The sequence below is a fragment of the Mus musculus genome, chromosome 7 (genome assembly GCF_000001635.26).
Source record: "Mus musculus strain C57BL/6J chromosome 7, GRCm38.p6 C57BL/6J".
NCBI lineage: Eukaryota > Metazoa > Chordata > Mammalia > Rodentia > Muridae > Mus > Mus musculus.
In genome coordinates, this window is record NC_000073.6 from 11,148,271 (window position 1) to 11,176,224 (window position 27,954).

The following is a 27,954-nucleotide window of genomic DNA, read 5'->3' on the forward strand; positions in this document are numbered from 1 at the left end:
TACTCATAAGGACATTCAGACACACACCGATGCATACCTACATATATGGATATATACATATATGTATATGCAATCTCTCAAATATTTGTGCTCATGGTATATTTTAACCATTCCAGAAAACTACTTCCCATTATACAAACTGGGAAAATAGATGAGAACAACACTTAGGATGATCAAAAGTGAAAATGGACAGTATTTTATACTTGTCTGTGTCTTGTATAGCTTGTCTGTGTGAGTCTTTCTTTGGACTTAACCTTAACAGTATTATATTCATCTCAGAAGCCATAAGTCACTGACAAAGAAGTTGTATGTAGAATATCTTCTCTTATGTATTTGTTCTGAGTATGTGGGGACACCCAAAATAATTCACACAATTGTCATTGAACCTGACTACCAACCAGAATGTAATAGCAAGTCCTTCTTGCTGAATGTATCACAAACTTTAGAGATGGGACATTAGAAATCAAGTTCATATTGACCCAGACAATTCAGAACTGTTGGGTTACTTTTTATAGCTCCTGAGTGCATTCAAGATGTTGGAGGAATAAAGTTATTGAGCTTTTTACACTGTGAACTTCACCAATGTCCATTTTAGTAACACTACCATTGCCATATTGTTAGCATAACTCTTATTGGGGTACACAGTATTTTCCTGGTTGGATTTGTGACTTGCTCTATAGTGATGATTCTTAATCCATGGTTTATGAGTAATGGAATGCATAGATTTCTGCTGGGATCAAAGACTTATACTCTACTCAGTGGCAAAACTACCACTATAACAATTAACAATACATATGGATGTGGATTTTTTTTTTTACTATTTAGCTTGTTTTAATGTTTCTTCACAAATGATAAAAATAAAATGTACAGGCAAAGAATAAACATAATATTCTCACCAACATTATAAACATGGAATTATACATTTAAAACATTTTCTGTTTTAAAACATATATCTGGTCATCAATGCAGCTCTGCATGTCTCTACTAGGGGCAGTTTCTGTGTTCCTGATGGTGCTCACCTTTATCCAATTTCCCAGGACCTCCAAGTCTGCCTGTTCCTTCAATCTGATCCAATAAAGGTCCAGGAGGGCCACTAGGACTACCTTGTCTTCCTGTACCAAAGCCAACCTGTTCCATGCTGAGACCTCCTCAGAAGTCTTATCTGTCTCCACCTCTACCACCTCTGAACATTCAGCCACGATAATCGCAGTCAGCCCATCAGTCCAACTATTCCTCCTCACATTCCACCAGGGCTACCTCAGCTATGATTACCACCCTGAGGTAGAAATGTTGGAGGGAGGAACCCTCAGCATTAGGGGCCTTACACTGGTTGTTCTGTTTTCCAGGTGACATTTGGTTTCCACAGCCCAGATTGAGACACTGCCAGACACTGCTTGCTGCTGGACATTTCGCCTTCCAAAGGGATTCCCTCTTGAGCCTCAGAGGCCCTCTTGTGGAGAAGCTTCTCCTACCTCCTCCATGGCCTGGCATATAAACCAAGGTTCCTCCAGGACATCCTGGGCAACCAGAACTTCCAGGAATTGATGATGGTATCCCTCTTCCCTCACGTGATTGCATGCCACCCTGCACCCTGTTCATTAGAGGCTTCTTTCGGGCTAGAGAATCTTTATGTTTGCTTCATTGAAAATCTTTTCCATCTCCATTCCATGGCACTGTTGGTAGATGGTGGAGCTTTGTAGGACATTGTGGCATCACATTTAGGCTTTCCTGTTTCCTCATCCATGCAGATATTGATCATGGCTTGACCAGTTCTTTTGTTCATCTTGACAGTCCCACACTGATTAAAGAAGCCTTTCAGATCATCCAAAGTCACATTGTCACTTAATCCTTGCACATAAATTTCACTGTTGTCATTCTTCATCGGGATTTATAGGAAAGCCTTGATCAAGATCTGGTCCTTCATCCATGGGTCCAGCAGGCTTATTGAAGACACCTTGATTTCCAGCACTACCCATTCCACTCCTCCCTGCCCACCTTTGCTAATGCTTCTAGAATCAAATCTCCCTCTTCTCCTGCCACAATTATCAGGGTCACTTAAGCTCTGATTATCTCCTTGTCAGGAAAAGTCTCCATATTTCTGCCAATAAATACCCATGCCACTGCAGTGGTTGTTTTGAAATGAACTCTGCTGCCCATAGCTGCTACTCTATTGGCTATATTGATTTTTAGCCTGGCTATAGGATCCAGTCTGAGGGGATTAACTGTCTTATTTTGTGTTTTACTGCTGTGAACCAACACCCTGACAATGGCACGTTTTATAAACAAACAATGTTTAATTGGGGTTGGCTTACAAGTTTAGAGGGTGTGTCCATTATCATCAAGGTAGCAGCATGATAGCTTCTAGGTAGGCATGGTACAGGCAGAACAGGGAGTTCTTCATCTTCATCTGAAGGCTGCTAGTGAAAGACTGACTTCCAGGCAGTTAGAATGAGGTTCTTGAAGCCCATGGCAGCAACAACACACCTATTCCAACATGGATACGCCTCCAAATAGTGCTATTCCATGGACTAAGCATACTCAAAACCATGACATTCCACTACGTGACTCCAATTGGCTTATTCAACTACGAGTCTTTGGAGGCCATAGCTAGTCATATAAAATAAAAAATTACATTTAGTCCAACTTTTAATGTCCACATAGTATACAGCAGTATCAATTTTAAAATTCCAAGGTTCAAGGTCTCTATTGAGATCCAGCCAATCTCTTATCTTTAGTCTCCAAATCAAGACAGGAACCAGCTGTGCAAACTCTAAACTTTGTATCTCCATGTCTGATGTCAAAGCAGTTGTCAGTTCTACAACACCTTTTGCATCTTTGTTGATGGCAACAAACGTCTTTTCCTGAGGTGATTCCATTCTGTGATACCAGGAGATATCCATTGGCTCTGTCACCTTGAAAATCTTGGGTCTCTGAGGCAACTTGGATGTTACAGCTTCTTTGAAACCAGGATCCATCCATCATCTTCTGGGCTCCTCCTAAGGGCAGGTGTCAGGTCTCCAGCTCTGTCCTCTGTATCACTCCAAGCTCAGGTTCATCCACTCCACTGCTGCTTTTGTTCTTGGTGAGCATCCCATGGGACTGGATTCTCCAGTATGCTGGGGTATTTAGCTGCAACTAGGCTTCACCAATAACCTCTTATAGTCTCTCTTCATGATGTCAAGCTTCAAATCTGTTGCATGACCCCATCAGTCCTGGGATATCAGCTGCAACTGTAGCTAATCTTCACTGGTGGCCTTCCATGGCTTCTCACAGTGCTAAGCCTCAGCTGATATTCATTACCCCTTCATGCATTCAAAACCAATACAACCTGGGTGACTCTTACACACCAAGTATAGCTGCAGCATGACAAACAACCTCAGCTTTCTCTGAACCATGATTTTGTGCTCTCAGTAAACACGTCCCAGAAGTTTTCACCTCAATAATGCTGGTCACCACTAATTCCTTAGCTTCAGCTAACCAGCAGTAGTCTCCTCTCCTTCTAACTATAAAGTTTGAGAAACATGTCCCAAGCTTCTATGTTCTGCTGCTTGCAACATCTCGAACATGGGCCTCTTGTTTTATTACATTATCACTAGTTTCCTCTTTTCTAACTTCTTCACTGCCTAAGCTTGGCTGTCCTGTATCATGCTCTGTATATTGACCTTGAATTTAGATATCAGAATGCCTGACTCCTGGGATTAAAGTGTGTGTCACCACACCTGGATTTAAGCTTTTTTTTTACCCCCCACCTAGAACATGCTCTGTCTCAGCCTGGCCTTCTTCAGGGATCTGCTTGGCTTTGTCTGCTGGTATTAAATATGTGTACCACCATGCTTTGATGTAAATTTAGTTGGGTAGGTTCTTGCCACAAGGGAAGGAATTGCTCGTTCCAATTCGTTGAAGAATTGAGTTGGAATTTTGTTGGGGATTGCATTGAATCTGTAGATTGCTTTTGGCAAGATAACCATTTTTACAATGTTGATCCTGTTTACTGTTTATAGAAATCATCCAAGTGTTACAACTCTGAAAGCAATATTCAGTCATCCAAGGCTAGTGGAATATTTCCAAGAGCAGATTAATATGTCTTTGTGGTTAATTATTTTTTAAAATCTAGTGCCTGACATTTTTTTTATAAATCTTCAATGTATAAAGTTAAATTATTTTACTTCTTTTTATTTTAGTCTTTCTTAAGCATATACCAAAGCCCACTTCTGATGATAAATGTGTAGCCATATGAAATTTTATTGTTGGGAAAGATTTATCTATCATAGTACAATTATATAAATTTGTAAATAATTAATAAAGAAAAGCATTGGATTTCCTGGATATAAGGTCATGTTAGTTACCCCATCTCAAGAGATGGTTTCTTACCTATTATTCTCCCTTAAGATATTGGACTAGGCTACCAGGAACATGTCATAAATAAGAAAAGGAATAAAAGGAAACCAAACAGATACATTTCCATGAGAACTATGGCTCAGTATGTTGTTCTGGGCAAGAGTTTCACCACAGTATCTAGAAGGCCTCCTTCTGTTGAAGTTTTATTCTCAGTCTGTGGAACTCATAACTATCTCTTTTGACTGTAGAGCTGTAGACAGAAGATGACTGGAAAAAAATAATAAGACTTATTCCTATGACAAGAATAATTCAATGTAACCAACTAACAGGGTTTAATGACCATAAACCAGAGCTAATAGACTGAGTCAAATCCTCTATGCTAATAGATTCAACATGTGCTTTGCTTACAGCAGAGATCTGGGCTTGTAATTGAGCCATATCATGAGTAATATCATTGTCTTTCCAAATTCTCAACAAATTTTTAGTAAAATTCCAATTATGACTTTCATTATAAGGTAATGGCGCTACACACATTACTGAAAGCTGGCATGGCACTTGGTAAAAGCTAACTTTAATATTTTCCACTTCTTGTCCTAGGGTTAAAATTACATCCTCTACAGCATCACTTTTTACTTCTAATATTTTATCTGTAACTCATTGCCTTGCAAGTGTTAAAGAGACATTTTTATTTACATCATTGACAAACTGTGCAGGCTTCATATCTGAGACTAAGGTGACTGTTGAGTCTGTAAGTGAAGTAAGGATGACTATTAAAGCACTAATGCCTAAAATCAGAGCCACAACAAAATGCTTTGGTCTAATCAGTGCATTAACTCTTTTAAGCATTTGTAAAGCTACTTTGTGAAACCAAACATTATCTTTTAAATCTACAAGAAGTATAATATAAGTAGGTATTTGTAATAACAAAATAGCTTAATAATTTTTAATTGATATAGAATCAACACAATTAATTAAAATACATTGGGAACAGCTTACCTGATAAGATCCTTCTACCTTAGTAATTTTTAAATCTGAGGATTGTCCAGCTAGTATACCAAAAGCTTAGGTAAGATCTACTTGCCAAATGAATGCTCTTAGCTTCCTTAGGCTTTTGAAAAGGACCATGTTAGTTGCAGAAAAATGTCTAAATAATCCTGAAAGAATATTAGTAATATTATGTAAAGGAGAGTGACTGGCATAAACAGATTCCACCCATCCTGCAGCAAATCATCTATTTACAGACTCATTTGTAAATGTATGGCGCCTATATCAATGAAAAAGCTGTAACTCATTGATTAAATGGTTTTGGTTTTCATTTTTGTGGGTTGTTTTTGTTTGTTTGTTTGTTTGTTTTTGTTTTGGTATTTTGTTTTGGTTTGGTTTGGTTATTTTTGTTGTTGTTGTTTTTTCAAGACTGGGGTTTCTCTATGTAGCCCTGGCTGTCCTGGATCTTACTCTCTAGGCCAGGCTGTCCTGGAACTCTGAAATCTGCCTGTCACTACCTCCCAAGTGCTGGGATTAAACGTATGCATCAACCACTGCCTGGCTTAAATGTTTTATATAATCATAAAATGGTGAGCTTATAGAATAGTTATAATTATTTATTGGGTTTTCCAAGGATCTTGTACTGAATCCCAAGAACTAGATCCACAATTAAGCCATCTTGAACTTTCATCTTGAAGCAAGGATACCCACAATTTATCATTATCCCAATATTCTTGTAGACATTCTTTGGAGGCATAGTCTTTTTTGGCCTTATAAAACTTTCATTACAATTATAATACCCTGACATCATTATTGAAAGCTCCCACATTTTTTCCCTATCTGTAGGTTGCCAATTTATCTTACTGACGATGTTCTTTGCCTTACAGAAGTTTTCCAGTTTTATGAGGTCCCATTTGCCAATTCTTGATCTTAGAGCATGAGCCATTGGAGTTCTCTTTAGGAAATTCCCCCATGTGCCAATGAGTTCAAGGCTCTTTTTCACTTTCTATTCTGTTATACTCAGTGTATCTTGTTTCATGTTGAGGTCCTTGATCCACTTGTACTTGAGCTTTGTACAAGGTGACAAATACGGGTCTATTTTCATTCTTCTAGATACAGACAGCCAGTTAGACCAGCATCATTTATTGAAGATGCTTTCTTTTTTCCATTTTATCTTTTTGGCTTCTTTGTCAAAGATCAACTATCCGTAAGTGTGTGGTTTTATTTTCCAGTCTTCAATTCTATTCCACTGATCAATGTATATGATTCTGTACCAATACTATGCAGTTTTTTTTTTAATCACTATTGCTCTGTACTAAAGCTTCAGGTCAGAGATGGTGGTTTCCTGCAACCATTCTTTTATTGTTAAGAATAGTTTTCACTATTCTGGTTTTTTAATTGTTGGTGGTGGTGGGTGTTTTTTTGGTTTTTTGGTGTGGTTTTGTTTGGATTTTTACTTTTTTGGTTTTTTTTTTTTTTTTTTTTTGTTATTTTGTTTCACCTTTTCAGATGAATTTGAGAATTGTTTCTTTCTATGTCTTTGAAGAATTGTTTTTGGAATTTGATGGGGATTGCATAGAATCTATAGATTACCTTTGGTAAGAAGACCAATTTTACTCTGCTAATTCTGCTAATTCTGCCAATCCATGATCATGGGGGAATCTCTCCATTTTCTTGAGAGACTTGAAGTTATTGTCAAACAGGTCTTTCACTTGTTTGATTAGACTTACCCCTAGATATTTTGTATTATTTATGGCAATTGTGAAGAGAGTTGTTTCCCTAATTCCTGTCTCATCCTGTTTATCCATTGTATAAAGAAAGGTTATTGATGTATTTGAGTTAATTTTATATCTGGCCACTTTGCTGAAGTTGTTTATCAGCTGGAGTAGTTCTCTAGTGGGCTAATATATAAAATATATAAAGAACTCAAGAAGCTAATCACCAAAATACCAAACAACCCAATCAAAAAATGGGGTAAAGAGGTAAATGGAGATTTCAGCATTGAGGAATCTCGAATGGCACCTAAGGACATGTTCGAAGTCCTTAGTGGTCAGAGAAATGCAAATTAAAACAACCCTGAGATTCCACCTAACACCAATCCAAATGGTTAAGTTCAAAACCACAGATGACAACACGTGTTGGAGAGGATGTGGAGAAAGAGGAACAGTCCTCCATTGATGGTAGGATCATAAACTGGTCCAACAACTCTATAAAAAAATCTAGGGCTGGTGAGATGGCTCTCTGGGTAAGGGCACTGATTGCTCCTCTGAAGGTCCTAAGTTCAAATCCCAACAACCACATGGTGGCTCACAACCACCCAAAATGAGAGCTGATGCCCTCTTCTGGTGTGTCTGAAGTCAGCTACAGTGAACTCATTTATAATAATAAATATCTCTTTAAAAAAAGAAAAAGAAAATAGATCTACCTGAAGTCTCAGCTATACTACCTTTGGGAATATACCCAAAGGATGGTCTACCATGCCATAGGCACATGTGTTCCACTATGTTCATAGCAGCCTTATTTGTGATAGCCAGAAGCTGGAAACAACCTAGATGTCCCACAACAGAAAAATTGATAAAGAAAATGTGGTTCATTTATACAATGGAATACTACTCAGCAGCTATTAAGAATGAAGACATCCTAAGTTTCGAAGGTAAATGTATGGAACTAATAAATATCATCCTGATTGAGGTAACTCAGACCCAAAAGGACATGCATGGCATGTACTCACTAATAAGTAGATGTCAGCAGGAGAAAGCAAAACAGAACAAACAAACAAACAAACAAACAAACAAAATAACAGAGCACCCAAGGTACATTCGGCAGACCTCACAAAGATCAACAACCTGAAGTGCCCAAATGAGGACACTTCAGTCCCACTTTAGAGGGAGAAGAAAGCAATCACAAGTTAGGAGGGAGGAAGGCATCTGAGAGAAAATCTATGGGGGGGGGGGGGGAATAGGAAATAGGGAGGAGAGGAGAACCTGATTTGGTGCTGATTCAGGGGAAAAGACTGAAGGAAGCCATGAGGGCCAGCAGAAAGAATGGAAACAGGTTACCTCAGGAGATATGAGGTAGGGCAGGGGAAACCCTCCAAAATGCACAAGAGGCCTGGGAGGTAACAGTCTTTCAGGACTCAAAGGGAGGGACCTTAGATGACATGCCATCAGCAGTGAATGGGAACTTATAGAGCCCACCTCCAGCAGGAAGACAGGGCTTCAAATGAGGGAGAGGAGAGCCATCCTACAGTCATAACTCTGATTTATAATTGTTTCTGTTTGATAGGATTACAGGGATGGAAATGGAGAGGGGGCTTAGGAAAAGAAGGTCCAGTGACAGGTCCAAAGTGGGATCCAGGTCAATAGGAGGTCCCATGGCCTGACACTATTACTGAGGCCGGTGGAGTGCTCACAAAAAGCGATCTATCATTACTGCTCTCTGAAAAATCCAACAAGCAGCTGGAAGGGTCGGATACTGATATTTGCACCCAGAGCGATGGGCAGAAGCAGGTGATCCCAGTTGTTGAATTAGGGAAGGCCAAAGAGGCCGAGGAGAAGGATGACCCTGTAGGAGAACCACACGTCTCAATTGGCGTGGACCCTTAGACCTCTCAAACCCTGGACCACCAACAAGGCAGCATACTCCAGTTGATATGAGGCCCCCAACACACAAACAGTAGAGGATTGCTGGGTCTATTTTCATTCAGAGATGATGCAACTAATCCTCAAGAGACTGGTGGCCCCAGGGAATTAAGAGGTCAGGTGGGGTGAGGAGAGTGGAGACATCCATGTGGAGACAGGGGCATGAGAAGGAGGTATGGGATGTGGAAGAGTAGGAGGGTGGAGGGGGCCAAGAAATAATGGAGTGCAAAAAATAAATTAACTTATTATATAAAAGAATAATAAAGCAAATACATTATTTATGTAATTTTAAAAAGAAAGAGAGAAAGCTCCCACATTAACTATCTAAGATGTGGGGGCTTTGTATCTGGAACTGATCTATCTGGAGGTTCAGAAAGAAAAGTTCTATAACTAACAGGAAGGCAACCCATTGGGGGGTATTCCCTTAAAATAACAAAAATTAGAGCAGAGAGTATTGGCATTTTTCCCATGCAAGGTGTTTTAATATGTCAGAGCCCTCAGAGGGAGGAAACACCTGTCTTTCCTATGGACATGAACATTTCTGGGTTAAAATTTTAGATGATTGCGTGGCTCCATCTCTCTGTAGGGGCTGTGTCTATATACTGGTGGTTGTCTCTACAGGTTGTATCTCCCCTTTTTAGGGTTTTTGGGTAAATAATTGCCATTGGCTGTCCAGTGCTATTGCCTTTCGCCAGCAAAAAACACGCACAGACAAAAAGATCCTTCCCTGGTTACTTTATTTCACAACATAATGAGGTAGACAAAGAAGGCTCAGAACCGTGTGTGGCTTAAATACCCTAGGTGTGATGTGTCTAACTAGGACTGGTAGCTTAACCCACGATTCTCATGTTCCCTGGGGATAGGCTAAAGCCTCCAGGGGTTGGGCTAGTGCCCTGGGGGATGGACTGGTGCCTTGGAAATGGGCTGGTGACTTTTTGGCAGGCTTTTGCTCTTTGGACCTGCTCACAAGAGCCCGATCTAGAAAAAGAGATCGGTTTGGCACAATTGAGGTTTAGCACCATCTAGTGACCGCACGTATATTGCGGCTTTCCACAATTGGCTTCTTGGAGCCTCTCTTATCCCTGGAGTCTAGGACTTTCTAGTGGCTATCTGCAGTTCCCTTTGCCCCTCTCCTACATGTTTCCATTCACTTTCCTGATCCTCTGTACTTCTCTCCTGTTCCTTCCAATACCTGTTCCTGTCCCCCTTTTTCCCTCTCCCTTCTCTCTCCATCCCAGGTCCCTCCTTCTATCTCGGTACTGTGATTACTGTGTTCTCCTTTCTATGTAGGATTGAAGAATCTACACTTTGGTCTTTCTTCTTAATCTACATAAGGTATGTGTGTTGTAATGTGATTATTCTGAGTTCTCGGGCTAAAGTCTATTTCTCAGTAAGTACATACCATGTGTGTTCTTTTGTGTCTGGGTTACAACACTCAGGATGATTTATTCTAGTTCCATCCATTTCCCTGTGAATTTCATGAAGCCATTGTTTTTAATAGCTGAGTAGTACTCCAGTGTGTAAATGTCCCACAATTTCTGTATCCATTCTTCTGTTGAGGGACATATGAGTTGTTTCCAGTTTCTGGCTATTATGAATAAGGCCACTATGAACATAGTGGAGCATGTGCCCTTGTTATATGTTTGATCTTTTTTTGGGGGGGGTATATGCTTAGTAGTGGTATAGCACTCTTTACACTATTCCATCTATACCCATAGATAGGAGTGACACTAACAACTCATCAGAAAAATGTGTTTGTGCTGTGAAGGGGTTATAAAACTAAGCAAACTGTAGAGAATGAATGACTCTGTTATGCTCAATCACAAATGTAATAGCTGTATCATTCTCTTTATCAAGGTTTCAGATAACATCATGGTAAATAAAAGGAAAAAAATTCAGAGTCTGATGTAAGAGATTTCTCTCATGGATCTTTCCAAAAGAGAAAAGTAAGTATTCATATTTAAAAACTGGTATTCTTAACCTTCACCTTCCCTAAAAGACATGGTATCCATGTGTAGCTCTGCATGTCCTGGAATTTTCTAATTAATGCTGGCCTCAGCTCAGAGATCGGCATGCCTCACCCTCTTCTACTGGGATTAAAGACATTCATCACCACAGTCTGGTTAAAACTTGTTATTCTTTTTTTTTAATTATTTTATTTTTTTATTTAGTTATTTACATTTCAGCCATTTGGACCCTTCTTTCTCAACTTCTTGAAGAGTGGTTCTCAACATTTTAAATTCTGCACCCCTGTAATGCAGTTCCTCATGCTGGGATGAATCCCAACCACAAAGACATGTTTGTTGCTACTTGATAACTATAATTGTGCAAATTTTATGAAATGTAATGTAAATATCTGACATTAAACCTTATGAGCATGTCATCTAGCCACAATGAGGTTTCCTCACATAGGTTCAGAAACCTGTTATTGAAAGTTGGCCACAGAATCAGAGATATGCCACTGCCCCTGCCTATGCCTATGTATAGGCACCTGCCCTGCCCAGGCCTAAGTACCTGCCTCTGCCTTTATACACTGCTGGAATTAAGGTATTGTAACACCATTTTCTCAGGTTTGTGTGAGATGGTGTTTTGAGGGTTTTTTTTTGTTTGTTTGTTTGGTTTTTTTTGTTTTTGGTATTTGTGTTGTTTGTTTGTTTGTTTTTCCTGTTTTAGGTGGTGGTGATGATGGTAGGCTACTTATTTATTTTATCATTTTGTTTTTAGGAAAGATATGTTGTGAGTCTTTTAACAGAGAATGATTGGATTCTAGTGTTCCTGCTGACAGATGCCAGGTACAAGGATTGCAGGGATTCTCCATATCTGGATAGCACAGTGTTATCATCTGAATTCTACCTATGATGCTTACCTGTACAAGGCTTAATCCCTAACCTTAGGATGCAACCTTATTTGAATATGGCACTGAAGCTAATCCAAACCTCTGAAATCCTGCAAAGGCTATAATCTCAAAATATAGAAAGCTAAACTAAACCAAAAACTCAAATCCATTAAACGTTAATGTTGAAACAATGAGGAACAAAATTATCCAACTTCACTAGAAAAATAAAGACCGGAAAACGAGGCAAATCAAAAGGGTTAGAGAACCAAATGCTGGTGACTCGGTCCAGAACAAGCAATGCCAGCAATAAAATCCTAGGTGGGGAAATGTATAACTTGTGTTGGTATTCATGTCAGCTAAGGCCATTGTGTACTTTTTTTAATATATATCTATTATGATATATTTTCCTCAACTACATTTCCATTGCTATCCCAAAAGTCCCCCATACACTCCCCCCCACTTCCCTACCCACCCATTCCCATTTTCTTTTTGTTTTTTTGGCCCTGGCGTTTCCCTGTACTGGGGCATATAAAGTTTGCATGTCCAATGAGCCTCTCTTTCCAGTGATGGCCGACTAGGCCATCTTTAAATACATATGTAGCTAGAGTCAAGAGCTCCGGGGTACTGGTTATTTCATAATGTTGTTCCACCTATAGGGTTGCAGATCCCTTTAGCTCCTTGGGTCCTTTCTCTAGCTCCTCCCTTGGGAGCACTGTGATCCATCCACTAGTTGACTGTGAGCATCCACTTCTGTGTTTGCTAGGCCCCAGCATAGTCTCAAAAGAGACAGCTATATCTGGGTCATTTCAGCAAAATCTTGCTAGTGTATGAAATGGTGTCAGCATTTGGAAGCTGATTATGGATACTGATCATTGTGTACTTTTAAAACTGAAGCCTTCTAATTGCCTGCTGAAAGGTATCACCAGGAACATCGTGGCAAAGTCATAATGCATCCTCAATGTTTCTACCTGATATGGGAACTTACATAACTCATGGGAATTGCAAGCGCACATACACAGACCCCAACAACTCAATTAGCCTGTGCCTGTTGTCTTCAACTCTGCACAGAATCCTGTTTCTCAACATGACTCTTATGCCACTTCACATTCTTAACATTAGTTTTTTGAAAGTTATTCATGGAAAAAGACTTGCTTTTGTCAGCTATTTTTCATCATGTGAGACAAGTATCCATAAATCCTGCTCCTTGAACCAAGTGCATAGGTGCTCTGAAACCAGAGCTACACAGAATGTCGGGAGAATGATAATTGAACAGGTAGGGGAGGACCCACCAAACTACTCTGAGCAATTGTTGATTATTTTTTTATTTATTATTCCACTTTGAACGTCATTCTAGTAATGTAGAGAAATATTCTTGAACTGTAAGCAGTAGACATGACATGAGATGTCTGAAGAGGCAATGCATTTAACTTGCAACCCTAAGACTTGGGATGAAACCCCAACATGTTAAAAAATGTCAGAGGGAATGGCAGGCCTCTGTCAGGACCACTGTAGAGAATAAAAGTGGAGATCAGAAAATGTTTGGAAACTCTAGTGCCAGAAAGACAGGTGTATAAAGCTGCCAACCAGAAAGACACTGTCTAAAAGCAAGAAGCAACTCAAGAATTAACAGCAAAGTATTCTAATAACTTATGCTGTGGAACTATGGAAATTACAGACAAAAAATTACATACACACACACACACAATAAAAAACAAAACATAAAAGTGGCAATCCACAAGCATGTTATATCATTATTGGGACAGTACAATTTACTTGCAACATTCTTCTCTCTTTGAAGATGACATACTGAGGCTGAAGCCCTACCAGTCTCTGCTGAGGATGTTAGATACTTCAGTCAGATCTGTGGTAATTCCTCAGGTGACGATGGTAAGTGGATGATTGGCGAAAGCGACGGCTACATAGGGAACAGACATAAGGCATTTCTCCTGTGTGAATCATCTCATGAGACTTCAGGTTGGTCTTGTGGCTGAAGGACTTTTCACATGTGCTGCACTTGAAAGGCTTTTCTGGCATGTGTATGATCTCATGGGTTCGGCGGTCAGAGACTCGTTTGAACATTTTCTGACAGGTGACACAAAGCAATTCACTCTTCTTATTCAGGTGAGTTCTCTGGTGGGACGAAAGGCTCCTGGCATGTTTGAACATCCTAGAACATTCTTCACACTTGAATAGTTTGGCATCTCTACGGAATCTCTTTTGATGACTTTCACATGGTAAGTTTGCCTCATGATCCTTACCAAGAAAGACAGGATCAGAGATAGGCTCCTCTTGCCTAGACTCCAACCCTGGTAGCTCCCTAGGGTCTTTTTCAGAAAAACATTCCCCAAGTGACTCTTGCAAGCATGTAGATGTTCCTTGACTTGCTCTTGTAGAATCCTGAGGAACTCCATAAGGAATATCTCCCTCCTCAGGCTCAGAATGATATATTCTCTTGTTAATGGAAAGGGAGTCTGTCTTTTTCCTGGGAATATTATCACTTCTATATACTTGAGTAGCTGCATTCCTGGAAGTGTTATAGCAATTGTTCTTGTCCTCAGAGATGTTTTCTCTGGATAAATCCTTTGGTTGTTCCTCCATGGGGACATCCGCAGGAGTCGGAGCACTCCGGAAGTCTACATGATGACTGGAGTTGCCTTGACTTGCTCTTCTGGCATCAAGAGGGAATTGAAAAACAACATTCCCCTCTTCATGCTCAGGGTACTGTTCTTTCTGGATAATAAGAAGGGAGTCCATTTCATTTCCACTACAGCTTTCACCAACATTTGCTTCAGTAGCATTACAAGAGTTGTTGCATTCATTTTCACTGTTTTCTTGTCCTTTGGAAAGAAGACAATTTATGAAAATGTACCCAAAATGGACCCCCTAAAAACATGACTCTTTTATCTAGGTTACCAACTAACCTGTGGCCAATAATCTATCTTGTGTGGTGTCTACTGGCATCTGCTCATTATCTGGTGTTGGCCTTGTTGCAGATTGCTGTTGTTTCAAAAGCTTGATGACTTCTTTTAATGGCATGTTTTCAGAAAAGAGAGCTTCTTGTCCTTGCATTGAAACATGGACCTATAAGGGAAGACATGTTCTTCTTATGCCTGAGCATGTGGATTGCAGACACCTAACCTCAACCTGCTAGCACAGGGACACTGGAATATTGACTAGCTCATTCCTCTAGGCCTTAAGTCTAATGATCTTTCCTGGCACTCACAAATTCTGACTTCTAAAGTCACTATAAATAATGTGTTTTCAAATGCCGACTCATTGTCCCTAGAGACACACAAAGTTGTGTTCCTGTGAGCTCTGCCAACCATAGTTTCTTTAACTAGTCAACACATTGAAGGAGGATAAGCCTTCCTTAAACTGGATAGCCCATGTTTTCAGATTGTCTTAACTTTACCTGATCTTTGTTTTGAATGTAGTGTCTCTAAGAATCACAAGGCCTGCTCTCAGGAACATGACTGGATATTAGGGGAGCAGTGTACTTCGTATGAAATTTTAAACTTAAAATAAAACTCAAAGAATATATGCAGTATAATTCTTAACTTGTAAGGTGTGGTCAAAAGATTTGATTTAGCTGGGCTGTGGTGGCACGTGCCTTTAATCCCAGAATTTGGGAGGCTGAAGAAAGAGGATTTCTGAGTTTGAGGCCAGGTTTATCTACAGAGTGAATTCCAGGAAAGCCAGTGCTATACAGAGAAATCCTGTCTCAAAAAAACAAAACAAAACAAAAACAATCCCTAAAACAAAACCCAAAACCCAAAAACCATTTAACCTAACACTTGAGAAGCAGAGGGAGGGTAATTCCTCTGCTTCCAAGGCCAAGGAGGACTACATAAAGAAACCATGCTGCAGCAGGGGGGTGGTGGCACACGCCTTTAATCCCAGCACTTAGGAGGCAGAGGCAGGCGGATTTCTGAGTTCTAGGACAGCCTGGTCTACAAAGTGAGTTCCAGGACAGCCAGGGCTATACAGAGAAACCCTGTCTCGAAAAACAAACAAACAAACCATGTTGCAAATCACAAATACAAGCAAGCAAGCAACCAGGAAATGAACCACACAACTAAACCAATAAAAATCTAAACAAAATATCTGAAATAGGAAGCATTTTTTATTGGTAGTAGGAATGCATGTATGGGGTGGTAGAATATTTTCAACTTCTTCACAATTTCTGTAAATAACTAAGAATTTTGCAAATCACAGCTTTGAGAAAACATCCAACATAATTAAATCTTTATTAGGTCTATCCAAATTTGAATGTTTGGACTGAAGCACCATTATGCATCACAGAAATTCTTATGGGTATGGTGCTGTTTTGTATACAGCACCAACCATATTTTAATATCAGAACTTTACCATTCTGACACCTCAGTTTTCTAGACAGAGATTCAATGATGTATAATAGCCAATTTGAGAATCCATCTAGTCAATTTAATCCCAAATTTTTGCCACACACTTCCACGGATCACAGGCTAGCATTGTGAACCCTGTGTATAAGTGTTCATGGCAGGATCTAACATAGTCCTCATGAATACTCAGTAAGCATCTCCAGGAACAAGCTGGGTCTAGCACACAAGTTATCTCCTCTACATCCTTAAAGTCCTCCCCAGGACAATTCTTCATTCTCTCTACTAACATGTAAATAAACTAGACTTAGTTGTGCATATCAAACCTAATTGATAGGCTCCTTTCTGCTATATTCATGATAATTTGAGGCAATCATTTTTCTTCAGTATAAATATTTTTTTACAGAATATAATCTCCTTTGTAAAATACAACATAGACAAGCAATCAAAGAAAAAACAAAAAACAAAACAATACAAAACCCCCTACTTTTCCCCAAACCCAAATGATTCTGCCTTTCCTTCCATCTAAGCCCCAGAGGAACTCACCATGACAGGAGGCTTCAAGCACTCATCAGTCAGACTCTCCATGAATCTCCTCATATCGCTACCACTGGCTTTCCACTTCTCTGTCAAAGCATACTTGTCCTTGCAGTGCCCAATGAGGAGAAACTGCTCCAAGACCAGTTGAGAAATCATCTGCTCCTTAGTCTGCTTTTCTGGCTGCAACCAGGAGTTGAACATCTTCCAGAGACTTTGCAGCTCCTGAGTTGCCCAGCAGCCATTGTTACTTGGAGAAAAGTTTAGCTGAGCACTTGGTGAGTTAGAGATGTCTTCTACCCACTGCACACCAGAACTATGAGATGGAGTAAACTCTAAATTGTTGGTCTGAAGGTCTTTTGCTGGTGCCTGCTGTGAAGCCATTGTGGTGACAATGGTGTGAAAGATTCAACTATAGCAGTTTAGTATCTGTTTTGTGACTTTATGAAAATGCTAACAGTTGATGGATGTACTGTAAAAGCTGTGAATTTAAAAAAGGAAGAAACACATAATTAATGTTAACAAAACAAACACAAAACCAAATGAGATTTGTGTCACAGATGGTTTTATTGGTTCCTGACAGTAAATGTTTCACTATAGTCCTTTCAATCTGCTTGCATGGAATTGGAAATGGGCAAAACAACTGAAAAGTAGAAAAAAAATTGACTCAATAACCAGAAAGTCCTGTATCTAGGGTGCTTAGATCTGTCATGAGATCTTAAGAACACAGCAATGTTGTATTTTCCCCCCTTGGAAAAGATGGGAGTTATTATGCCGTTCCTTAAATTTTAAGTTTCACCCTTCTGTGTCATTCTAAAGTGCCAGAGAATAATACTTTCATAAGAAAATATTTAAAATGAATAACCAGGAATATTAAATTCACAGAGAAGCAAACAAATATCCACACACATACCTGAATGGTTACCAAGTCAGAGTTTTCTTTAGAGTTTAGAAAAATCAACCTCTTGATCAGTAAAGCATCCAAAAGGCAATATTGAACTACTGAGATCTACCCATAATTGTGATGAATCTTCTCACAAGTCCACAAATAAACACACAAACACACACATAAATACACATATACTTACACATTCACGACCACTAGGAAGGGAAGTTTACCTACTCCTCCACCTCACCTCTTTGTCCAGTGAACTTCAAGGGTGATGCCAAGAAGCCCAGGGAGGCACTGTGTGTCCCTGCCTTGGCTCTGCTTCATCTGAGGTTCTATTAGGATTGGTTCCCTTTTATAGCCCCTGGCTTCCGTTAGTCGGTTACTGATGACGATTAAATTCACACAGTGATTCTATCAAACCTCCTGTCCCTGGGTGGGGCAGATTACCATTTTATCCATAGTACTCAAAGTAATAGAAGTTGAATCAGGAGAGTCTGTAGTCCCCAGCACTGCCTATTAAGCCCAGAGATCCAAGGTCAGTCTGACCTAGGGGAACAGATAATGCCAAAAGGGGGCATAAAATACAAGCAAGCAAACAAATAGGGAAAGACATCTTTTCCTGCTGATTGAATCACGTAAGGAATCCTAACTCAGCTCTAGTTTTGCATCTCTAATGCAATGATTGACTCTTCTTTGGAAGAAGATCATCTCCTAGTCAAGTGTTGTAAGTCACTGTAGTGAATGGAAATAGTACCACACTTAAGAGGAATTCCAAGATTGGCATTTATATTCTATGACCTCTGATCCTGTGTTCTCACATAGTAGTCAATGGAAACTCGTTAAAATTTCCTGGTTTCCAGAGAGATTGGATCCTAAGTGCTTCAGTGAACTCTGTAGAATCCTTGATAGTGGGATCAAGAAGATAGGGCAAGAAGAATCCAGAAGTTGTCTGTAGCACAATATAGTAAAGATAGAGGCTGAAGGGAACTTATGTCTTTTATTTCATTTCTTTTATTTCATCTAGAGACTATTTTTTCCCTTGTATGCCTAGACATAATAGCCCTACAGTATGGATCAGGTTGACACATCCTTGCCATTAATTCCAGAGTGGTGGATTTAAATGTGGTTGCCTTTGTGAATTGATTTGTCCAATCATGCTAATTGATAGGTTCAATTGTGACCCCTAAATTCACATGTTGATGTTTAATCTTCTAACACTGAGTTTGTGCTGAACTTCAGTCTAAAACATAGAACCTTAATTTCCCTTACCCCCAAATAGACTGGAAAATCAGTGATTTACAACTTCTAAAATCTGAAATCTTTTACATTCACAAAACCAAAAATTTTGAATGCTTATACCTAAAGCTGCCCTTCCTTTTATAAAAAAAAAAAAAAATGCCACATGACAAAGAAAGCACTACTAATTCTTCAAATAAATTAGCCATTTGTTAAAACAATGATTGACTCAACATGTAAAAATGTATCATTTGTTTTAGTTGCTAATGATGATGTTCAGTATATTAATTAATTAATGCAATACTAACAAGAAGAAACATTCAGATGAAAGTGTTTTTTCATGAGAACAATAAACATTTTACTGTTGTTCACTATTTTCTTCCTGCATGTGAATTTCAAAGGGCACAATTCAATTTAGCAATTAGACTACTTGAAGGAGGTTAGTGCCTTTAATCCCTGCTAAACACTTAATCCTAGATCAGAAAACAGATCCAGGAGCATCTCTATCCGTTTGAGGCAAGTCTGGATTTCAAATAGACCTCAAACATAGCCAGGCTTGCATGAACAGAAGGTATCACCGAAAAAAAAAAAAAAAGCATGCAAAAGCATGAAGAAGAAGAAGAAGAAGAAGGAGGAGGAGGAGGAGGAGGAGGAGGAGGAGGAGGAGGCGGAGAAGAAGAAGAAGAAGAAGAAGAAGAAGAAGAAGAAGAAGAAGAAGAAGAAGAAGAAGAAGAAGAAGAAGAAGAAGAAGAAGAAGAAAAAGATGATAGAAGTAGTAAGGTTGCCCTGGAACCGCTACTACTAGGAAGGTAGAAGCCATGCTTTTAAATCATTTTTTGGTTGTTGCTGTTGGAAGTGATCCATGCTAGCTTGTCCATATAAAAGAAACACAATCTAGCTATTTTATTTATAAACTCAAGCCTAAATAAGGCAGATTTACAGCTATTCTAACTTATTCCCCAAGGATCAAGTCCCTTATACTTGCTGTTTCTCTGTTCCAAGAATTTATATTTCATCACTTCCCATGACAGCCTCCTCCACTTAAGTCTTCTTTCTTCTTTCTCTTCCTCTACCAGCAATCTCTTCACTTAATCCTCAAATCCAACCTTTCTCCCTCCAATGACCAATCATAGCAAGTTGCTTTTTTTTTTTTTTTTTTTTGACCAGTTGTATTTCGGGACAATATTCAAATAGCATCATTGGGTGGATGTATGGCTCTGTACTTTGTGGACAACCACAGATTAAGAAACCAATATTTAGCATGATAATATAAGCAGCATCAGAACAACCCACTGTATTATTTTATTTATACTAAGAGTTAGAATTGGGGATAAAACAACAATTCTTCTTTTGTATGAAAAGGTATTTTGTATGAATAGAGTTTGTACAACATGAGAACTTCTCTCAGAAAAGTATTTGTAATCCCAACAAAATTTATAACAAATTAATAGGTCTTAACAAAAACATTACTTTTAGAGAGGAAATTATTATAATTTAAATTATATTCTATAAAGCAAAGAAGAAGGAACTTATATGCCATATTCTTCAAGTAAAACATCAGGGACAGAGACATGACATGTTTCAATGCACAGAATAGCAGGACGGTATGTATGTTACAAAGTAATATGTATGGGCTACAAAAGACAGGGTTTCTCTGTATAGCCCTGGCTGTCCTGGAACTCACTTTGTAGACCAGGCTGTCCTCAACCTTAGAAATCCACCTGCCTCTGCCTCCTCAGTGCTGGGATTAAAGGGGTGTGCCATCACGCACGGATTTAAATTAGTATACATATTATTATGTGGGTTAAATGGTGGGATCCCGAGTCCTCTCAGGGTGGGGCTCCTCAGTGAGGTAGGATGCTGGAGTTTTGTTGTTGTTGTTGTTCTGGTTTCCTTGATTATTTATTTCTATTTCAAATGTTATCACCTTTCCTGGTTTCCCCTCAAAAGCCCCTTATCCCCTCCCCACTCTCCCTGTTCACCATCCCACTCACTCCTTCTTTCTGGTACTGGCATTCCCCTACAGAGGGGCATGAATCCTTCACAGGACCAAGGGCCTCTCCTCACATTGATGACCAACAAGGCCACCCTCTGCTACATATGAAGCTGGAGCCATGGGTCCCTGCATGTGTACTCTTTGGTTGGTGGTTTAGTCCCTTTGAGCACTGGGTAGTCTTACTGTGCTTTCCCCTCAGGGGCTCCTTCTTTGGGTAGGCATCAGGCTAGGAGAAGTCACTGGAACCTGCCCCAGGGGTGGAAAAGTGCAGTCTGCGTTCCCCTGGAATTTCACAAGTTGGCTCAGGCTTCCCTGGAACTGCATGGAGACCAGATAACCCAGATCCATCCATAAGAGTACGTGGAGTGTGAGCAGGCCTTCAACCCCAAACACCACCTTACCCAGCACCAGGGGATCCACAGTGGGGAGAAGCCTTATAAATGTGACAAGTACGGAAGAGCTTTCACCCACTGCTCTATGTTCATCTTACATAACAGGAGTCACACTCTTGAAAAACTTTTTGTTTGTAAAGAATGTGGGAAAGCTTTTCAAGATAGGCCAGGTTTCATCTGACACTATGTCGTCCACAGCAGGCAGAACCCATATGAGTGCTTTTAGTATGGACAGATCTTCAAGCACAGGTCATATCTCCTGTGGCACCAGCAGACACACACAGGAGAGAAGCCCTATGAGTGCAGTGATTGTGGGAAGGTCTCCCTTGAGAGTGCTGCCCTGATCCACCACTATGTGATCCACACTGTGGAGAAGCCCTTTGAGTGCCTCCAGTGTGGCAAAACCTTCAACCACTGGTCATACCTCAAGAGGTACCAGAGCATTCACACTGGGGAGAAGCCCTTTGTAGTGGCTATTCCTGGTTGTCAACTTGACAATATTTGGAATGAACTACAATCCGGAATTGGAAGGCTCACCAGTGACCCTTATCTGGAGGCTTGGAGATCCTTATCTGGATCTTGGTTTGAAGATCTTGAGCCACAGTGGCTATGGATTTCAGAAGATTGAATCTCCGAGTTTAAGGAACACACCTTTAATCTGGGCTACACCTTTCATCTGGGATTAAAGGTGTGGTGGAACATACCTTTAATCTGGGCTACACCTTCTGCTGGAGACAATATAAGGACATTGGAAGAAGGGAGCTCTAGCTCGAGCTCTTGCTCCTTCGCCTGCTTGCTGCGTGAGACTGAGTAACTGCTAGATCCTTGGACTTCCATTCACAGCTGCGACTGAACAATTGTTGGGAATTGGGCTGCCGACTGTAAGTCATCAATAAATTCCTTTACTATTTAGAGACTATTCATAAGTTCTGTGACTCTAGAGAACCCTGACTAATACAGAAGTTGGTACCAGGAGTGGTTCTAGAGTAACAGAAGTACAAGGATGAATCTTTTAAAATACTGGAATTGGCTTGTTGATCCACCAGCACTTTCAAATATTGAAACCTCTCCAGATTCTCTCCCTCCTGGGAGCTCAGAGAATTTTGAAGACCCATGGTTGAAACTATATTCCGAACTTAAAGAAGCTAATGACCTTGATTTTCTTAATGAATTAGGTGATTCAGTGCACAAAGCTTTCTACAAGATGGGGAAAAAATCGGAAAATGATTTTACTGGCTGGCTGCTCTTAGTATCTGTGGAAAGAATGATGAATGAAAGGAAGGAGTTGTGTGATAAAATCGAAAGGCTCCAGACACAAGTAAACGATCTAAAAGTTGCTAAGTGTGTCCTTGAGGAGAATCTTCTCTCTTGTAGCAATAGCGCTCAAGTTGCAGAAAATCAAACAGAAACTCTCATTGTAAGGTTGGCTGAACTACAGCGAAAATTCAAGTCTCAGCCTCAGAGTGTGTCGACAGTTAAAGTAAGGGCTCTAATTGGCAAAGAATGGGATCCTACAACATGGGATGGGGATGTGTGGGAAGACCATGTTGAAGCTGAGAATTTTGAATCCTCAGATTCTCAAGGGTTTGCCCCACCTGAGGAAGTAGTACCCTCAGCCCCACCTCTTGAAATAATGCCTTCCCCACATGAGGAAATTAAGTTTGCAGAGTCTGCTCACGGCCCACCAATAGTTTCTTCTAGACCTGTAACCAGACTCAAAGCAAAACAGGCTCCTAGAGGGGAGGTAGAAAGTGTAGTCCATGAGGAAATTTGCTACACTACTAAGGAGCTTAATGAGTTTGCTAATTCATTCAAGCAGAAACCTGGTGAATATGTGTGGGAATGGATTTTAAGGGTGTGGGATAAGGGTGGAAGGAACATAAAACTAGAGCAGGCTGAGTTTATTGACATGGGTCCTCTGAGTAGAGATTCTAGGTTTAATACGGAAGCTCGCATAGTTAAAAAAGGTGTCAAAAGTTTGTTTGAATGGTTGGCTGAGGTGTTTATCAAAAGATGGCCTACTGGAAATGACTTGGAGATGCCTGATATTCCATGGCTTAGTGTTGATGAAGGGATTTTAAGACTTAGGGAAATTGCAATGCTAGAGTGGATATATTGTGTAAAGCATAATTGTCCACAATGGGAAGGTCCAGAAGATATGCCTTTCACCAGCTCTATAAGACGCAAATTGGTGAGAGGGGCACCAGCACATTTGAAGGGTTTTGTTCTTTCCCTTTTCCTTGTGCCAGATCTTAGCATTGGAGATGCTTCTGCTCAATTAGATGAATTAAATTCACTGGGTTTAGTTGGATTCCGAGGTAACAAGGGCCAGGTGGCAGCATTGAATCGCCCGAGACAAGGTGATTCTAGTTATTATAATGGACAGCGTAGACAAAAGAATGTTTATAATAACATACCCAGTAATGGTCAGCACAGGAGAGGTGAAATTTATAATGGCATGACTCGGTTGGACCTTTGGTACTGGCTAACCAATCATGGTGTTTCCAGGAATGAAATACATAGGAAGCCTACTGCATATTTGTTTGATCTGCATAAGCAGAAAAATTCTCAAACAAATGAAAGAAAGGCTACATTAGATCGTGGTAAACAGCCAAATGAAAGAAAGGCTACATTAGATCGTGGTAAACAACAAACTCGGCCAGTGAATCAATTTCCAGACTTGAGACAGTTTGCAGATCCAGAACCCCTTGAATGAAGGGGTGGGCAGGTTCCGCTGAGGAAGGATCTTGATAAGACACTCAAAGATTTTGCTGTTACCCTTTCTCCAGTTCTTCCCCAGAGGGACCTACGGCCTTTTACAAGGGTAACTGTACACTGGGGAAAAGGAAATAATCAGACTTTTCGGGGTCTGCTGGATACTGGTTCTGAGTTGACACTGATCCCAGGGGATCCCAAGAAACATTGTGGCCCTCCAGTTAAAGTAGGGGCTTATGGAGGGCAGGTGATTAATGGAGTTTTGACTGATGTCCGACTCACAGTAGGTCCAGTAGGTCCCCAGACACATCCTGTGGTGATTTCCCCAGTTCCAGAATGTATAATTGGGATAGATATACTCAGAAATTGGCAGAATTCTCATATTGGTTCCCTGAACTGTAGAGTGAGGGCTATTATGGTTGGAAAGGCCAAATGGAAGCCTTTAGAGTTGCCTCTGCCAAAGAAAATAGTGAATCAAAAACAGTATCGTATTCCTGGAGGAATTGCAGAAATTACTGCCACTATCAAGGACTTGAAAGATGCAGGGGTGGTGGTTCCCACCACATCTCCGTTTAACTCTCCTATCTGGCCAGTGCAGAAAACAGATGGATCATGGAGAATGACAGTTGATTACCGAAAACTAAATCAGGTAGTAACTCCAATTGCAGCTGCTGTACCAGATGTAGTTTCCTTACTTGAGCAAATTAACACATCTCCTGGCACCTGGTATGCGGCTATTGATCTGGCAAATGCCTTCTTCTCAGTACCTGTCCATAAGGACCACCAGAAGCAATTTGCTTTCAGTTGGCAAGGCCAACAGTATACCTTCACAGTTTTGCCTCAAAGATATATTAACTCTCCTGCCCTGTGTCATAATTTAGTTAGAAGGGATCTTGATCGTTTGGATCTTCCACAAAATATCACATTGGTGCACTATATTGATGACATTATGCTGATTGGACCAAGTGAGCAGGAAGTAGCAACCACTTTGGACTCATTGGTAACACATATGCGTATCAGAGGATGGGAAATAAATCCAACCAAAATTCAAGGACCATCTACCTCAGTGAAATTCTTAGGAGTCCAGTGGTGTGGGGCATGCAGAGATAATCCTTCTAAGGTGAAAGATAAGTTATTGCACCTGGCCCCTCCTACAACCAAGAAAGAAGCACAACGTTTAGTGGGTCTATTTGGATTCTGGAGACAACACATCCCTCACTTGGGTGTGTTACTTAGGCCTATTTACCAAGTGACTCGGAAAGCTGCTAGCTTTGTGTGGGGCCTGGAACAGGAGAAGGCCCTTCAACAGGTCCAGGCTGCTGTGCAGGCTGCTCTACCACTTGGACCATATGACCCAGCAGATCCGATGGTACTTGAGGTGTCTGTGGCTGATAGAGATGCTGTTTGGAGCCTCTGGCAGGCCCCTGTAGGTGAATCACAGAAAAGGCCTTTGGGATTTTGGAGCAAAGCTCTACCATCATCTGCAGACAACTATTCTCCCTTTGAAAAACAGCTCTTGGCCTGCTATTGGGCCTTAGTGGAAACTGAACGTCTGACAATAGGACACCAAGTCACTATGCGACCTGAACTACCCATCATGAGCTGGGTACTATCAGACCCTGCAAGTCATAAAGTGGGACGTGCACAGCAGCAGTCTATTATCAAATGGAAGTGGTATATACGTGATCGGGCCAGAGCAGGTCCTGAAGGCACAAGCAAGTTACATGAAGAAGTTGCTCAAATGCCTATGGTTTCTACTCCTGTTACAATGCCATCTGCTGCCAAGCATGCACCTATAGCCTCATGGGGTGTTCCCTATGATCAACTGACCGAAGAGGAGAAGACTAGAGCCTGGTTTACTGATGGCTCTGCACGTTATGCAGGCACCACCCAGAAGTGGACAGCTGCAGCATTACAACCCCTTTCTGGGACAACCTTGAAAGACACAGGTGAAGGGAAATCTTCACAGTGGGCAGAACTTCGGGCAGTACACATGGTATTACAGTTTGTTTGTAAGAAGAAGTGGCCAGATGTACGATTATTCACTGACTCATGGGCTGTAGCCAATGGATTGGCTGGATGGTCAGGGACTTGGAAAGATCACAATTGGAAAATTGGTGAGAAAGACATCTGGGGAAGAAGTATGTGGATAGATCTCTCCAAATGGGCAAAGGATGTGAAGATATTTGTGTCCCATGTAAATGCTCACCAAAAGGTGACTTCAGCCGAGGAGGAGTTCAATAATCAAGTGGATAAGATGACCCGTTCTGTGGACAGTCAGCCTCTCTCCCCAGCCATCCCTGTCATTGCTCAATGGGCACATGAACAAAGTGGTCATGGTGGTCGAGATGGAGGTTATGCTTGGGCTCAGCAACACGGGCTTCCACTCACCAAAGCTGACCTGGCTACTGCTGCTGCTGATTGCCAGATCTGCCAACAGCAGAAACCAACACTGAGCCCCAGATATGGCACCATTCCTCGAGGTGACCAGCCAGCAACCTGGTGGCAGGTTGACTACATTGGACCACTTCCTTCATGGAAAGGACAGCGTTTTGTTCTTACTGGAGTAGATACTTATTCTGGTTATGGATTTGCCTTTCCTGCACGTAAAGCCTCTGCTAAAACCACCATTCAGGGACTGACAGAATGCCTCATCTATCGTCATGGTATTCCACACAGTATTGCTTCTGACCAAGGAACTCATTTCACAGCCAGAGAAGTACGACAGTGGGCCCACGATCATGGAATACACTGGTCTTACCACATTCCCCATCATCCTGAAGCAGCTGGGCTGATAGAAAGATGGAATGGCCTTTTGAAGACGCAGTTACAGCGCCAATTAGGTGGTAACAGCTTGGAAGGCTGGGGCAGAGTTCTTCAGAAGGCAGTATATGCTTTGAATCAGTGCTCGATATATGGTACAGTTTCACCCATAGCCAGGATTCGTGGGTCCAGGAATCAAGGGGTGGAAAACGGAATAGTTCCACTTACTATCACTCCTAGTGACCCTCTAGGAAAATTTTTGCTTCCTGTCCCCATAACTCTAGGTTCTGCTGGCCTAGAAGTTTTGGCTCCAGAGAGGGGAGTACTCCTACCAGGAGCTACAACAAACATTCCATTGAACTGGAAGCTCAGACTTCCCCCTGGTCATTTTGGGCTTCTAATGCCCTTAAACCAACAGGCTAAAAAAGGAATAACAGTGTTAGGAGGGGTGATAGATCCAGATTACCATGGGGAAATTGGATTACCTCTTCACAATGGTGGTAAGCAAGATTATGTCTGGAGTGTAGGAGATCCCTTAGGGCGTCTCTTAGTACTACCATGTCCTGTGATTAAAGTCAATGGGAAACTACAACAGCCTAATCCAAGCAGGATGACAAAGGACACAGACCCATCAGGAATGAAGGTATGGGTCAATCCTCCAGGAAAAGAGCCAAGACCTGCTGAGGTGCTGGCTGAAGGAGAAGGAAATACAGAGTGGGTAGTAGAGGAAGGTAGTTATAAATACCAATTAAGGCCACGTAACCAGTTGCAGAAACGAGGATTATAAAGTAATATGAATGCCCATTGTAAATTTACTAATGCGTTTGCGTTTGTACGAGGGATAGTTATATCATGTTAGGCGTACTTACAACCTTGTTATTGTTTCATGTGAACATGAGATATTATTTGTGTCAAGTTGACAAGGGGTGGATTGTAGTGGCTATTCCTGGTTGTCAACTTGACAATATTTGGAATGAACTACAATCCGGAATTGGAAGGCTCACCAGTGACCCTTATCTGGAGGCTTGGAGATCCTTATCTGGATCTTGGTTTGAAGATCTTGAGCCACAGTGGCTATGGATTCCAGAAGATTGAATCTCCGAGTTTAAGGAACACACCTTTAATCTGGGCTACACCTTTCATCTGGGATTAAAGGTGTGGTGGAACATACCTTTAATCTGGGCTACACCTTCTGCTGGAGACAATATAAGGACATTGGAAGAAGGGAGCTCTAGCTCGAGCTCTTGCTCCTTCGCCTGCTTGCTG

The 27,954-nt window shown here is 40.8% G+C and overlaps 1 protein-coding gene and 1 pseudogene across 1 annotated transcript; both read right to left on the reverse strand.

Annotated features, from left to right (window-relative positions):
* Gm38430 (predicted gene, 38430) lies at window positions 816-2,224 on the reverse strand (annotated as a pseudogene).
* On the reverse strand, window positions 13,373-17,878 carry Zscan4d (zinc finger and SCAN domain containing 4D). Its single transcript, NM_001100186.1, has 4 exons — window positions 17,783-17,878; window positions 16,704-17,175; window positions 14,721-14,880; window positions 13,373-14,636 (listed from the first exon to the last, which is right to left on the reverse strand). The coding sequence occupies exons 2-4, from the start codon at window positions 17,076-17,078 to the stop codon at window positions 13,651-13,653; spliced, it is 1,521 nt and encodes a 506-aa protein (NP_001093656.1). The 5' UTR covers window positions 17,079-17,175; window positions 17,783-17,878; the 3' UTR covers window positions 13,373-13,650.